We start from the raw sequence: 15354 nt of genomic DNA, 5'->3' as shown, positions 1-15354 counted from the left end.
GTAGGAATACATTGATAAAAAATGATGATGAAACTTATTCAGTACTGTGATATAGTTTGATGGAGATGTTGAGTTCAGAGGACATAAAAATTTTTTACATAAGCTTTATATTGTGTGCCCATTTACTTCTGCTTTCCAGCTTTTACCCTCTACCCAAATGCATAATTTAGGGAGAAAGGAGGCATGAATTTTTTTCATCTGTTTTTTTAAAATGGCAAACTATTTGATGCAGTTCTGTCAGAGCCAAGTAATGCCTCAGACATCCCAGTTGAAGACCTGTGGGTACGGTAAAGCAAGACCACTTTGGTTCTATTTCCTTTTATGTATTACAGCCACAGTTGGGCCAATATCTTTGATTGGCTCCTTCAAGGTGCAAAAGTAGTGCGGCAGACAGGTGCTTTTAATATCTTCAGAAGTTCAGTGCCATGTTGTGAGGCAAAACCAGAAACACTACCATAGGCAAGGCTGGTGCAGTTGCATACTTTTCATTGTGAACAGAAAGCCACAGCGATGCTATTAGGGATCAGCATGGGTAATGAAAACTACTTCCCTGGAGCTGCACTCCAGTAGGATGTTCAGTGGTAGCAGAGTACACAAAACAGCTGTTACATATAGATAATTACATTTGCTATTCTCAGCTACCTGTGTATATTGAAATTTTGTTTTGAATGATTCAGGTAATGCAGATGTTCAGGAAGTGCAGAATGAATACAATTTACAGCCTAGCAGCTATGAATTTATAACTGAAATAAATACTTGAACTCACCTTTTTTTTTTCTCCCCCCCAAATTACAATTTCAGCTACACCATTTCTGGTTATGTAACATATCCTCTAAAGACTTTCCAACGTTTTTCAGAATAAGCTGGTTAATAAATGCACTTGCTACATTTGTTACAGGATTATCTGTGACTGCAAACCTTTATTGAGAATGGCTTAATTACAAATAAAAATATATTTATGTATAAAATCCCTGCATGTAAAATACCCCTTCCTTTGCTATTGACATCATGAAGGAAATGAAGTGACAAAACATTTTCAGAATTAGTATTTTGATAGACAATCTCATAATGGGAAACAAAGTTTCAGAAAACACAGGTGTTCTGAATGCTTGTGCAGTGAGCTCCTTTTTAATTTGAATTTGTGTCATGCAAATACTCAGTCTCTTCACTTGGCTTTTGCGTCTTCCTCCGTGCATTTTCATCTCTCATAGCTATCTTCCATTTGGCAGCTGTAAGAGATCCTGTCACAATGGTGGAGCTCTCGCTTTAGTCTGTATTAGCTTAAACAGCTTTGTTTCTTTATCTTTCAGTTTTGTTGAAGTATTTAAACCCTGGGTACCAAACATTTAACAGTCAATATTGTTACACCTATCTGTGTACTTCAGAACACTTAGCATGCCCTTAGCTTCATGTTTTACATCTGAGCTCAAGATTTGTACTTGGAGAACTGAACCAGTAAGAGGCCAAATGTTAGTTATAAGCCTTTTGTAAGAATTGTTTTTATTTAGCTAACCAAGCCTGCTCTAAAATATATCCCGTGGCAGTTTAATGGTACTGAATGAACTACCTACCTGAAAATGCATGGGTTAAGTAAGTACCCTTCCAACTTGTAGTTTACACACCTGTTAATTAGTAACATAGCTAACAAGAATCTCTCTAAATCAAACATCACGAATTTGAACGTGGACATAAAAATTCCCAGAACGGTAGCCTTCTGGTGCCTGACTCTGGAGGAGCTGGAAGGCATTATCTATAACAGGGTTTGGACCTTTTTTCTGGGATTCTGCTGGTGGCACTTAAGTACTGGTTCTACTGCTCACAAATCACATCCTACTTTTTACTCATTTTGCAAGTGTAAGTGCCAGAATGTGTTCCAGCTTCCCCAATGATAAGCAAAATTTGATACACTTGAAAATTCCTTACCACATACTTTCTCTTTGGAACTTTTTAAAGGGCACTGCATTTTAAATGTCTGTTACTATTTTCAGCCTTTGTGCAAAGGCACACTCCTGATTCTACTAAGCATACTTACTGAATGCTTTCCAGATACTTTTCAGTATGTCACCAACTGATGAAAGAAAATGTTTTCTCTTAGAAAAACTTTTTACCACGCTGAAAGTAGATTACTATTTATTATTTCCACTACTAAATGGTAATGTCTTTTTACTGTTACTCCACCCAGTCCCAGATTTTGAACGGTTAATTTCCTAAAACCATGCTAAAGGTGTGAGATCTTGGTCTTCAGTGCAAAATAAAATTTTACTAGCTTTACATCAGTATTGATTTTTCTACCCCCTTCCACATAGGCAGGACTGAAGATCAAGACTTGTAAGAAATTGTGATGGATGAATCTGAAATAGGTGGCTATCTCTTACACTTTACAGTGCTCCTCCGCAAAGTAATTAAACCCAGGTAATAGAGGAAAGGATTGTGAATGGGCTGCTAACAGTTTCACTTGCTAATGTCTGAATACAGGAACTCGAACTTAATCTAAATACAGCTGTAGTATAAGAGCTAGAAGATCTGAGTTCCTGCCTTTTTACTTGTAGCAGAGATGTTTGTATTCCCTCTTTTCTGAATTAATTTCAGCTCTTCTTAGGTCACTGAACCAATAGCAAAATTTGGCTCAAATTATAGAATCATAGAATGGTTTGGGTTGGAAGGGACCCTTAGAGGTCATCTAGTCCAACCCCCCTGCAGTGAGCAGGGACATCTTCAACCAGATCAGTGGCTCAGAGCCCCGTCCAACCTGGCCTTGGATGTTTCCAGGGATGGGGCATCTACCACCTCTCTGGGCAACCTGTTGCAACATTTTACTTACAATCCGGTATATGCTGTCAGATATTTACAATTTGCACACAAGATGTATACCATTAATGTGGATGATCACTTTCTGTATTTGCCTAATAATTTTAAAGTTTATATTTAGAATGGATTCTGCAGAAAGGGGCACATATGGGTGACGTAACATTTAGAGGTTTTTGCAAAGAATATAAAGACTTGTAGGTACAAATAAAATACCTTCATTTAAACTTTTGGGCCAATACAAAGCTCTGAGTAGTAATTCTAAAGGACTTAGCCAAAAGGGATTGAGTTTGTAGTACAAGGGAACGATACCAGTAACTACAATTCAAAATCTAATGCAGTGGCATAAATGCTAAATCTGTGTAAGGTGAATTTGGTACATGGGAAGTTTCCTTGAGTAAATGTGTTTCATTCCTACAATGTGGACAATACTGATGAGCCAGCAAGGGATTTTAAAAGTGGTTAAGTTACTATTTTTTTCCTTCCATAATACCCTGTTGAACCTCAAATCCGTAGATTTAGGATGAAGATCAGCCCTTTATGCTTTGACAGAGAGAGAAAAAAGTATTTTCTGTTTTTTCCCATGGTTTTGTTTACCTAAACCTATGCATGTATTACCAAGTGTTGAAGTTCAGAAATTTGGTGCTTTTTTCTCATGTGTTTAATTTGAAAATAAGCTCAGAGTGAAGAGGCTCTTGGGCCTGTATTTTAAAACTGCTGTCAAGTGTGCAATATTGAAAATGAGGGAAAAAAACCAAACCAAAACATAAAAACAAACCTAAAACATACATTGCAAAATCAGATACATAAGCAGAAAAATAAGGTAAAGACAGCATTGCAATAAAGTCCTATCAACGTCTATAAAGCCTCCCTTGCTAAGATCCCCCTGCAGTTCAGGAGCAAGGTCTCTGCAGGGGGAGTCCTGAGACAAGCAGCCAGCTGCCACACAGGCTGCACAGGAAAGGACCAGAAGTATCAGATGTGGATGTCAGCTGTCTGTGTAGATGAACAGAATATCTTCATCAGTGCCGTAACTTGTCCTGGCTTCCTCAAAGTTACTGATGCTGGTGCAGCATGTTCCTGTTAAGGAGGAACAAAATGTTACTAAAAATTCAGACGCATTTGCCTGTGAAAGGCTCTTAAGCTGGGCTAGCAGCTTTGACAAAGAAAAGTAACTAGTACCTATCAGCTTAGGTCACAGCATTACTCAGGTAGATCTTTTCACCTCACAGGCAGTGCTCACTTAAGTAATGCTGTAAATAGGTACTAATTGGCCATCCTGTTACATTCTGAACAACAGTACAGCATCTCTCACTAAGCCCTCTGAAAGCCAAATGAGTTTGCTAGAATGCTATTTCAGTGCCTCAAGTAAATCACAGCACAGAATGCAGCACTGGTTTAATTAACGTGGTGAAACCCTTTCTGACAAATTTGTTAGTGATGCTTGAAATATACATGCACTATGAGGGGAAGTCCAGCTGTGGATCTGTATTACAGACATGTTAGTAATGCAGTGGCTGAGAATCCAAAAGGAACAGGCAACTCACGGTCAGCATAGGCAGGGTTGTTGTAGTAAATACTCCCTGAGGCTTTGTTGTAGCCACATAATACAATGAAATGGCCCTGGTAGTCAGGATTCCTGCAGAAGCACTTTTGTCCAATGGGGAGGAAGCAGCAGTATTTGACAGGACTTGAGCACAGATCACACAATAGCAGGACTGCATTCACTAGGACGATGGCTACATGACCTTGGGACAGGTGATTTTGGATGTCTTGAACAGTTACTGTGCTGCAAAAATAAAATAAAATTTAAAAAGACAGACATGCTTATTAACACGCTTTGGAAAGACACTGCTCTATAATGAAGTGTGTGATGATGGCCAGTATGTATGACATGCAGCTGACATGGTTATTTTTATATCACAGGTACAGCTTTTTGCTCTCAAAGCCTGCAAGCTTTGCTGCAGACAAAGCCTGATAAAACCTGTGTCACTGAAGGCCTTTTGAGCTCATTATTGCTATTGAGGTGCAGAGCAACAGCTCTGGATGCTGCAGTAATACAAAAGTAATCTCAGGACGTAACAGATGCCCCAGAGAATACTAAAGGAGCTGGCAACTCATTCAGTAACTTGAGAGACTTCTGTTGTGGGAAGATCTTAACTAAGTGAAGTGTTCTCTCCTGCTCTTCGAAAATCTCTGAAGCACCAGATCTTTATCGACTGAGTGGTTAAAGATGGTATAATCACTAACCAAATTAAGATGTGCCCAAATTTCCCTCTGTCACATTGGAATATGTTTCTCCCAGTTGCAATTTTGGACTACCTGATGCTCTTGAGGCTTTATTTCTGTAGTACCTCCTACAGAGAGTAAGTATTAACCAAACATAACCTATAATCTCATCTGTTAAAAGCTGTCCTTCACTGAGGCAGATGGTGTATTCCATATGCATTAGAAGCTCATCCCTTGGATGAGTTCCAGATGTCTGGGTTGTACACGCTACCTAACTGAGCTCAGGTGCTTTTAAATCTTTTCCACTGTCACTTCTCCTCTTTGGTGCCCCAGCCTCAGTTCTGCACAGGTACATACGCCCTCTCTTCCTGCCTTGATCAAGGCCACGGATCTTAAGACTGCTGAAGCAAAATGGACAAAATATCCCTTCTGTCCTGTCACAGCTCTAGTTAGACAGATGGTGCCATACAGACTCTGTGTATGTTAAAAAGCACGGTTAACGATTCTGCTGAACAAAAGTTGCATTGCAGCATTCAAGTTCTGTTGCAGCTGCCCTGTACCCTCTCTTCTTTTCTTGCTCCTAATCATTTAACCCACTTCGACAACAGAGATCCAAATCCAGCTTCACTATAAAATGGGATGCAACTCAAGTTGAATGTGGACGCTTAGCTCAGTCCCATGTAGAATATCACCACTGATTGTGAAACAATGCTGCAGTTTTTCCCCTTCTCCTGGGTTTGCAGTTCTTTCATAGAGGTTCCTTATTTCATCCTCCTCTTGGCAAAAGCTCGTATGCTAGATTTTTCTTTGCATGTCTGTCTAGGAACGGAGAGCTGTAATGTTTGCAGAGCTCTAGGAACAATGGGCTGTGTGCCCATGCAGCACTCCTTAATTCCAGCGATGGCCCATGAGAGTGCTGTAGGCACTCCCTACTGGGTAATTTTAATGGATAATCAAATTCAAAACATAAACTATAGTCAACTCCTGTCAGCGTTTTCAAATTACTTAGTCTGTGTTGTGACTATTTTTCCTCAAACTTCATTAGTAACTCTTGATGTCATTCACAAAAATGTCTCAGGGCTTGATTTCAGTCTCTTTCACCGGTTTAGCTTGGTGACTCCAAGAAAACCATGGGGCCCACAGAATCTTCAAAGGGAGAGGAAAGAAAACAGCCATCTTACCACTTCTCTACCAGCACCTTGCAGGCTTTGGCTTGTGCAAAGAGCTGATTCACTCGATTCTCTTCTGTGTCAAAGTGCTTCCTGTAAAATGACTGGAGATAACAGAGGTTACGAACTGGAATGATGCTTACCTTAGGTAATCCACCACTTAGTCCCTGCTGGCAAGGGCCTGCATAAGTTGGAGATCTGGCTATGGATAAGAGATTTCTCCCTTAGTTCACTGCTAAGAGGATAAGGATACCTCCTCTAAATTATAAGTTTAAATTCAGTCCTGGTCAGTTCTTGTTGTAATTTCCCTCCAGTGGCTATTCAGCTGCCTCCGTGACACAAGCCCTTCTGGTTCGTACTGGGCAGGAGCTTGCATTAGAAAAGCCATCACCACTACAGGCCCTCGTTGGCAACCTGGCTGGCACTCTTGAAGAGGCCGAGCTTTCCACAGACATGGAGGCCAAGCTCCCCTCTCGCCTGTAGAGGTGGTTCTTCCAGGTCAGGGCTGAGGCACAGTGGTGGGGAGAGTGTGGAAACTAGCACTGCTGCTGCCCAGGCTATACCTGCTCTGTAGATAAACAGAGGGCTTTGGTTTCTAAGGCTGTTAAATAGGCAGAGCCTTTCCTGAGCACTACAGGAAAACTTTTTTTAAAATTCCTCTTACGGAGTCAAAGATGTAAACATGTGGGATTGTGTCTAGCCTCACATTTGGAACCGATTTATGCCAGTTTTGGCAATAGGTGAACTTTGTTTACAGGAACTGTGGTTAATTGTCAGTAACACAGCAGAGCTTTTATAGCCTGACACACGGGGCTTCTAGAACTGTCTGCCGTCTCCCAGTAGACAGGAATACTAACCTGATTTTTGTAGCCCTTGTCTACTCCAAGCGTCTGGGTGCAAAACTTATGCTTAACACCAAAGTGCCGCATTAGGTAGGCCAGGTCAATAGTCCAGATACTCTTTGTTAAGTGGAGCTCCTGGATGGCTTTCTGAAATTCATCGTTGTCCAAATGATTCAGGTACCTGTGGCATGAGGAAAGGCAGGGGAAGGGAAGCACAGATCTTAGGAGATGCGAAATGTGTACTGTAGCCCAAGCCACCACATCACAGGACATAAAAACTGAAACAATGGGATTGGCTAAGAAATAATCAAAAAACCCCAACCCACAAAGGAGCCACAAATTTAAGGGTAGGGATTAGGGAATATTTAACTTGATTTATTGCTGACTTTTTAAAATTGGAAATGCATGGGTATCGACAGTTTCGTAGTGCTAGAAATGTGCAGGTGTTGTACAATAGGCAAGCTATACTGAGCAAGTACAGAACTCTGTCCTGGAGGGCTTACAGTCTAAATGTACAAGCATATTAGAGCAAACACAGAAAGAAGTGTTAAAGACTAAAACTTGCTTCACGCAATAGATGGATTTCAAAAGGAGGAACTGTAAAGGAAGTCAGTAAATATTCAAAGGAAGGAAATCTTAGGCGCTGATGGCACAAAAGGCAATAAAGGGGAGATGAAGTCAGGAGGAAGCTTGGGACAGCTTGCAAAGGGGTGGGAGAGGCAGTTACAGAGGGTTCTGGAAGTCAGAAATCAAATGGAAGTAAATGGGAAAAAAAAACCCAAAAGGACTGGAATTGAGGATGCTGGGCAAACAAGGTCAGATCAGTAGGGTGAGAAGATTAACCCTGGAAGCTGAGTTTTGGGCAGAATGGAGTGGCAAAGAGGTAAAGGGAATAAAGAGGCAGAGATTACAGTAGTCAAGATGGGAAATTACCAGCACACGGACTAACGTCTTGGCAGAAGGGATGGAGAGAAATGAAAATCTTCTGCTTCATATCTACTAAGTGGACATCTAAATAGGTATTTCTCCTGCACCTAAGCTCATGTTCCTCTGTGGAAGGAAAGAGGAGTTCAGCAGCACAGCTACTAGGTCAAAAAAAGAAAACCCAAACCAAAGCCAAAAAAATAAAAACCCCAAAGGGCAATACAGTGCATTGTTTTGAAGTTGAAACTACTGGAACAAAACCACTCATCCCACAGACCGGGGGCTCGGCAGGACAGAGGTGGTATGTACTCGTGAAGGGGGATATGCCTGCCCGTCACTTGAAACCACAGAAAGGGATTCAGCGACCGGCTGTGCTAACTATCTGTTCTGAATTACAGCAACTGGAAAGGGGGATAACTTGTCGTTAGCTTATGCATGCCAATCCGCAGAGTTCTTAGAGCTGATGAGATATTTTGCATCTGTCAAAACAGTCAATTATTCAAAAGGGTCTTAAGTTCATCTTAGTTTTTATTTTCCCTCGCTCCTGCTGGAGTGCTGTGCCAGGCCAAAGCAGCAGTGATTCTCCAGGCGTACCTGAGAATATGTGATCTCATAAGACTAAGTTAAACTCAGAGCTGCCTCAGCACTCCTCCTCTCCCTGGGTGTTGCTTCCCACTACCCCTCCCATGGGATGGGCTTTCCCACCCATTCAAAGCGGAACAGTCACTTACTGCAGCACCATCCTGGAGCAGGCCAGCCCACAGTCCCAGTGGTACAACTGCTGAATAACTGGCACCTTCAGCTGGATGCAGTCAACTGTAGTGAGAACACCCCATTGTGAGTGAAACACAGATGTCAGTCCATACAGAAATGTTTTTTCCACACCTTGGCATTAAAAGTCAGCTTGTCCTCAGCCCTATAGTGGTAGAAACTTAGAAACATTTTTTACTTTACCTGACTGGTGGGTATTTTTTTTTTCTTAGGGGAAAGTCTATTTGGTATTTCTGTACAGCTAAGCATTTGGTTAGTCTCCTACTCCTTTACTGTTCTATACCTGGATCGCTTTGCCACACGGCACACTCCCTTTTCCTTGGAGGCTTCCTTTTATTCTTTTTGGTGGGCTGACATACCCGCCAGCCACTAACTACGAAGCTGTGTCCCCAGCTAACAGTAGGTAAGGCATGGGTATTTGTCCTTTCTCTTGTGTCCGAATGTATTTCTGTGCCACAGGAGATAAACCCAGCTGTGAGAAAACAGGCACAACCAAGATTTCTAGGCATTGATCTCTTACGAGCCCCACAGATTTGAGCCTTTCCTACAGGTGTCTTTTGCCTAAGGGACTGTAATTTATGTGAGCAATTTTAGGTTAACGAAGCTCACAAATGGTACCAGCGGGCCTTCTGTATTAACTCCCTCAAAAACTCAACAAAGGGAGAGGGAAAAAGGACAATCTCTAGCAAAAAGTCCTAGAATACACGTAACTCCGTCCCTCTAGCTCAGCGTTTATTCCTATAGGGTTGGCAATGTGGTGGTTTCAGTGTCAGAAACACCCTTACACCTGAAGGACCTGAAGAGTTGTGCCTGTTACTGCCACTTCAGTGTCAGCCAAAGGGAGTTAATCACGAAGGGCTTTTCTCCTTAACCTTACCTTTGATCGAGAAAAGACCTTTGGAAAGTTCTGTTGACACAAGGTCAACTACATTTTAAGATGGGAATAAAAATTGCATTTGATATCAAGTGGACTGGTCTGGTTTTGATGTAATTTCATTTATAAAACTTTTTAGATACTGTTGTTTGTAATCTTGTATTATTTTTAGTGAAGCTATAGCCTACCGTAGGGACAAGCCAATACACATATTCTGGATTCTTTCCAAATATTTTTGCATAGTTGTGCCACTGTTTAATCATGGCTTTGAAGACTGGCATACGCGTTGGTATATCCAGTCTTTTTGATTAATCTAGGTTAAGGTGCTCTTAAGCATCATAAAGAAAAAATTAAAACCTAATTCCCAGATTCTCCTCAAACCAGGATCCGTAAGGTTTTTGTCTTCGTTTTTTCCTGGCGCGTTATGCTCCTGTCCCTTCTTTGTTGGCACCCAGGGCCTCTGTCAGGTCCCACGACAAACTGAAGAGGTGCGCGTTTCCTATGCGAACACTTCAAAGGGCACTTTATCACTTCAATTTACTTGGACGTTCAGCTTCCAGGTATCCTGTTTCCCAACACACCCACACCTCTCCAGCGGTGATGGCAGCTGTCCGGAGGTACGAGACAAGCCACTCTGCTGGGGCTGTAAGTAACGCTGAAGCACCGCTCCGCTTCCCCGGCTCCTCGGCGCAACGGACCTCCAGGCGGAGCCTGCACCCCCGCGCCGCGCCGCCGGGGCCTCCCAAGGGCCGGCAAAGAGCCGCCCGCTCCCCGCCGCGAGCCAGTGCCGTGCCCCGGGCTCCCTCCTCGGCCCCGCCGCGGGCTCGGCCCGGCGCCCCACACTCCCCGGGCTGCTGCGGAAAGCGGCCCCGCGGCGGCGGGGCGCACTAACCTGGCGGCGGCTCCCCAGCCTCCCGGGGGCTCTTCATGGCGACGGCGGGGCCTGCCGCCCGCTCGCTGCCGGCCCCGCCGAGCCGGCCCCCGCGGCGGCGCGGCTCAGGGGCCCGGCATGCCTCGGCGCGGGGCTGGCTCCTCCCGGCCGTGGGGGCGGGGGTGGAGGCGGGGGCTGGGGGAGGCCGGGCCCCGAGGCTGCGGCCCCGCGCCGTGGTGGTGGCACTGGCGGCGGGCGGGGCCGAGGGCCGGGGCACCGCCTGGGGTGGGCGGGGCGGCGCGGGGCGCGCCGGTAGCCAGCCCTATCCCGGGGGCGGCCACCGCCGGCGGGAGGGGGCAGGGCTGCGGCGAAACCGCGGTGCCGAGGCGAGGCGGCCCTGGGAGCCCCGGGGGCGGGGCGGGGGCGGGGCGGGGCGGGGGCGGGGCGGGGCCGCCCCGCACCGCGCATGCTGCTGCTGCCGCCGCCGCTGCCGCCGCCTTCCGGTTCCGGCGCGCGGTGCACGGCGGGAAGGTGGGGCGGCCATTAGGGGCTGAGCGCGGGCCCTGGCTGAGGTGGGTGGTGAGTGGTTGCGGGTTCCGCTTCGAGCGGGGCTCCTGGGTGTCCTCGGTAGTGGTGGGGCCGTCCTCGATCTGTGGGGAGCATCCGAGCGGCGCCGCCTCCCCGGTCCCTGTGGGGGTGAAGCAGCGGCTGGACGGCCGCAGGCCTCGGGGGGGCTCGGCTCAGCGCGGTCCCTCGGAGGGCTCGGCCCGGCCCGGCCCGGCCCGACGCGTGTGGGTCTCCCCGCTGGCTCGTGCCCTGGGGGGGGGGGGCTTGTGCTTGGGGCCTTCAGCGCAGTGGGGCTGCGCGGGGCGCCCGCCGGGTGTGCGGCTCGGCTTGGCCGGGTTCGGTCCGGCGGGGTGGCTCTTGCTGTCGGGGCCGCGTTACCCGCAGGTCCCGCCTAGCTCATAGGCAGTCAGGCCGGCCGTACCGTGTCGGGGTCTGTCTAGGGCAGTTTCCATTTGAGGTGCACCTGGCTGTACAAGTGTACTGTTACCTGGTATCTACACGTGGCTTTCCTTGGTCAGAAGAGACCTCGAAAAGTCTCGCTTTTAAGTGTTGTTCCTGTGAGCATTTTTATAGAAAAGTTTTATTTATGCTGTGTCAAAGCATATGGTGTGTTCGGGTTCTCTACACTGGGAAAGATCATAGTTTGTGTAGGTAAAACCCAGACTACAACTCTCTTTGTAATTATGTCCTTTGGCTTTTTCCTTGTCAGAGGTGTAGAGCAGTGACACTGCAAACATGTCGATTGGAGTGCCAATTAAAGTCCTGCATGAGGCTGAAGGCCATATTGTGACATGTGAGACCAACACAGGAGAGGTTTACCGAGGCAAACTTATTGAAGCTGAAGACAACATGAATTGTCAGGTATACCTGCTTCAGAAGGCTGGAGGGAAGGACGTCTGATCTGTGCCTGGGAAGACCAATAGCTGGCTTATTGGCAGCTTCATTGAAAGATGTGCTTTTAGTCTCAAGATAAAGAAAACTGTACTGCTGCATGTACACTCTTCATGTAGCTTATGAGCATAAGCATATGCTTACTGTAGTGAAATGGATTTGGGATGGAATCCTGGAATTCTCTGGAACTTTTCTTCAGAAAAAGATGTGTTTTCTGAAAACTTTCTGGCATTTTTCTTCAGTAAAGATCTGCATCTTTGAAATGCTCTAAAGAGGCCAGAGCTTATTTGTTCCAGTTTGAGAGTCAAATTTGGCATTCCTGTCAATAGTATCAGGGTTATTAAGATTCTGTTCTGTGAACAATGCTTCTACTGGAGTTCTTTATCTAGAGCTACTGAGCATAAGAATAAACAAACCTGATTTAAGAAATGTAAACTTTTTTTAATGCATGTTACTTTAGTCATCCCAAGAGGGCTTAATTTTGATTGACTTTAGGCAAGTCATTGTTGAAATTAAAATGCTTCCTTATTAGTTAGGACTAGAACAGCTTTATTAAAACTGATTCAGTATGAGAAAACAAAACTGACAAACTGGGGAGAAGGCAAAAGTCCTGGGCCTGCTTGAATAGTAGTAGGCTCAGTAGTATGTTTAAGTGGTTCTGGGTGCCTTGTGTCACAACTCCAGTTGAGAAAGCAGCATGCTTGGAAAGGCTTTGGTTTTGGTACTTGAATCCTGGCTGTATATTCTGCAGGCAAGAGAAGCATCTGTATTCCACTGACTGGTCTTTACCTTCTAGATGTCCAACATAACGGTGACTTACAGAGATGGACGAGTGGCACAGCTTGAACAGGTGTACATCAGAGGTAGCAAGATACGGTTTCTCATTTTGCCAGATATGTTGAAGAATGCTCCTATGCTAAAGAGCATGAAGAATAAAAACCAGGGTTCTGGAGCTGGGCGAGGAAAAGCAGCTATTCTCAAAGCTCAAGGTGTGTACAGTTTGTTTATGGTCCTTCCCCACCTCCACCATTTTGCTGTAGAGCTAGAAAACCCTCATCTCTGTTGCTGAGGACATATAATCTGCAAGAAATGGAAAGATTACAAATTCATACATTTGTTTATTGTTTTTCTGTATATTTCATCTTGTGGGGGGAGTCAGGACTCGAACTGCTCAGTTACCTGAATGTGTAATGTTGATGCTGCAATAATTTAGATATAGTGAGCAGTCATGTTAAATGGCAGCTTTATGTATAAACTTCATCTTCTGTTTTTTGGTGATTGTGGCCACAAGCTGTTTGGAATACTATGGGAAGGGTTCAGGTATTCTTGTTGAGCTTTTGTAGGAAACCCAATTCAGATATTAAGACAGTACTTTAAACTACTGGCAAGCTGTAATTATTAGTCATTCTGCAGTTCACTCTCATTTGTACCTTTCTCAGGGGAACAATCTAGTTATAACAAGATTGAGTAATAATCATGGGCCAGAAAGTCCTTGGTTAACTTTAGCAAATTCAGTAAGGTTACGTGGGGGAGTAACATCTGCTGAAACCTGCTGAGTTCTGTTGCAAAGCCTTGGAAGAGCATGGGGTTTAGGTCTCTTGGGCTATATAAATTTGTGTGTCAACTCAGCAGGAACACAAAGCATATGAATATTCACTGCATCTGTTCTAAGTAGCAAGGCTGTGTAACCGTTAGTTCTGGTTCTTCCTAAGAAGACTTGGCTGTCATACTACTTTCTGAACTTCATAGGATAGGCTTGTTTCCTTCTCAGCAAGAGACTTGGAGTGTTGTTTATGTTTTGCTTGTCAGTTGTGTCTGACAATATGCAGTTATGTCATTCACATCATCCCTGATGTTTTCTTTCTTCAGTGGCTGCAAGAGGAAGAGGTCGTGGTATGGGCCGTGGCAACATCTTCCAGAAGCGAAGATAATTTCGATCTTGACCGACGTGTTTTTGTTGTTTTTTTTTTTTATTGGGGGGTATTAAATTGACTACATCTGCATTGGTATCAGCTTTGTTTAATAAATGTTTCTGACAAAAACTTGTCTGCTGTTACGTGATAGGATTCCTCTTGGGCAAATATATTGTAGGTTGATTTCAAACTTAAAATAGCTTTGTCTGGAAAGTAGTGGACTTTGTATCTAGATTTGACTACTTTGTATTTGTGTGATGCATTGACTTCTAAAGATCATCATCTTTTCTTTTTCTTGTTTAGTCCTGTTGTGATTTCATTTTCTAAAGAATTGGAAGGCATTCTTGATGAAGACTTTTTAAATAGTATGTTTTAAGGTTATGTTAGCAGCTGCATTTATGGAAAACATAGTGAAACAGAGGCAGCTTCCTGAGAAGCAAAGTAGTATGTTCATTTGCTTTATATGTGGACCTACAATAGGTAGAGGTCCATCTTCAGATCTGTATGTTGAGCTTGTATTCTTGCGTTTCTTATTTTTCTTTTTGGGTACAGGGAGAATTTTTGATTAGGAACACACAACTTTGATAGCCTGAGTCTATATTTGGAGTGAAAAATTCTACTCTGACTCTTAGTAGTTTTTCCCTCTGCTTGGGAAAAGACAATGGAATATAAAACAGGAATTTTCACGGATAAACCTAAAAGGTTTTGTGGATTTGAAAGGTAGTGCAGGTGTATGGGGAAAGTCTTATAAATGGATATCCATTAAATACAACTCGATACAAATGCTAATCTTTTGAACAGAACTTAAGATTGACTTCAGCTTTTGGTCTTAGCGTCTACGCAGTCATAGATCATCAGCTGATCTGGAGGAGGCTGCATGTAGTTAAACTTTATTTTGCTAAAAGTATAGTGTGGTTGTTCTTACTAAAATGTTTGAAATGTTTATGTGACACTTCTGTGCCCAACCACCTACTTGCCTACAATCAGTTACCAGTCTGTACATGTATGAAATAGCAAGTCTTGCTTTTTTTCCTCTGATGCTGTGAGGACTCCCTTGTGTGCAGACATGGAAGTTGAACTAATGTATTAATTTGTTGAATTGTCTGTAAATAAAGCTGTATTTGGTCTCACATTGCTAGAAAAGCCCTGCTACGTGTTATTCTGGATAGTAATGATCCTAAGTAATTGCATTAGAAACCTCCTTAAAATGTGTTTAAGATACACTTGAGCTTAACTATAAAAAACATTGTAGTGTTGTCTTATGCCTAGACTGACAAACTTGTCCAAAACACCAGACAGTTCACAAAGCCCTGCTTGAAAACATGTTCATCTAGCAGCAATGCTTTCCTGAAGACAGTATTTTTAACTTAAAATAAGCAATTTGGGGCTTTAGTAGTTATATTAAACACTTGTGGAAGTGTGTCATTCTTCAAATTGACAGTTGCTCAGAAGAGAATTGTGGTTGATACCAGTTGATGAGGTAATTTCCCTCCGAGAG

General features: G+C 44.0%; 2 protein-coding genes across 3 annotated transcripts; one reads left to right on the top strand and one right to left on the bottom strand.

Moving 5' to 3' along the window:
- Nucleotides 1-900: 900 nt before the first annotated feature.
- On the bottom strand, nt 901-10723 carry GUCD1 (guanylyl cyclase domain containing 1). Its single transcript, XM_064466405.1, has 6 exons — nt 10507-10723; nt 8701-8785; nt 7061-7226; nt 6216-6307; nt 4353-4594; nt 901-3885 (listed from the first exon to the last, which is right to left on the bottom strand). The coding sequence occupies exons 1-6, from the start codon at nt 10541-10543 to the stop codon at nt 3794-3796; spliced, it is 714 nt and encodes a 237-aa protein (XP_064322475.1). The 5' UTR covers nt 10544-10723; the 3' UTR covers nt 901-3793.
- A 220-nt stretch (nt 10724-10943) lies between these two features.
- Nucleotides 10944-14988, top strand: SNRPD3 (small nuclear ribonucleoprotein D3 polypeptide). Of its 2 annotated transcripts, none has more exons than XM_064466404.1 (4): nt 10944-11016; nt 11762-11913; nt 12740-12932; nt 13813-14988. In XM_064466404.1, exons 2-4 carry the CDS (start codon nt 11788-11790, stop codon nt 13872-13874), a joined length of 381 nt encoding a protein of 126 aa, XP_064322474.1. In that variant the 5' UTR covers nt 10944-11016; nt 11762-11787; the 3' UTR covers nt 13875-14988. The 2 variants fall into 2 exon arrangements, with proteins under 2 accessions (XP_064322474.1, XP_064322473.1); XM_064466403.1 differs by having other exon boundaries at nt 10950-11064.
- Nucleotides 14989-15354: the final 366 nt, after the last annotated feature.

Source organism: Phalacrocorax carbo, chromosome 15 (genome assembly GCF_963921805.1).
Source record: "Phalacrocorax carbo chromosome 15, bPhaCar2.1, whole genome shotgun sequence".
In the NCBI taxonomy this organism is placed as follows: Eukaryota; Metazoa; Chordata; class Aves; order Suliformes; family Phalacrocoracidae; genus Phalacrocorax; species Phalacrocorax carbo.
Note: the sequence above shows the minus strand (reverse complement) of the source record. Positions and strands in the feature narration are given on the sequence as shown.

Bases quoted from the DNA above. Each gene is read 5' to 3' on its own strand.
- GUCD1 (XM_064466405.1), bottom strand. From the start codon at position 10,543: ATGAAGAGCCCCCGGGAGGCTGGGGAGCCGCCGCCAG. The intron at 8,786-10,506 runs GTTAGTGCGCCC...TTCTCACTACAG, and splicing joins GGCTGGGGAGCCGCCGCCAG to TTGACTGCATCCAGCTGAAG. The intron at 7,227-8,700 runs GTAAGTGACTGT...CTCATGCCACAG, and splicing joins TGCTCCAGGATGGTGCTGCA to GTACCTGAATCATTTGGACA.
- SNRPD3 (XM_064466404.1), top strand. From the start codon at position 11,788: ATGTCGATTGGAGTGCCAATTAAAGTCCTGCATGAGGCTGAAGGCCAT. The intron at 11,914-12,739 runs GTATACCTGCTT...TTTACCTTCTAG, and splicing joins AAGACAACATGAATTGTCAG to ATGTCCAACATAACGGTGAC. The intron at 12,933-13,812 runs GTGTGTACAGTT...TTCTTTCTTCAG, and splicing joins AGCTATTCTCAAAGCTCAAG to TGGCTGCAAGAGGAAGAGGT.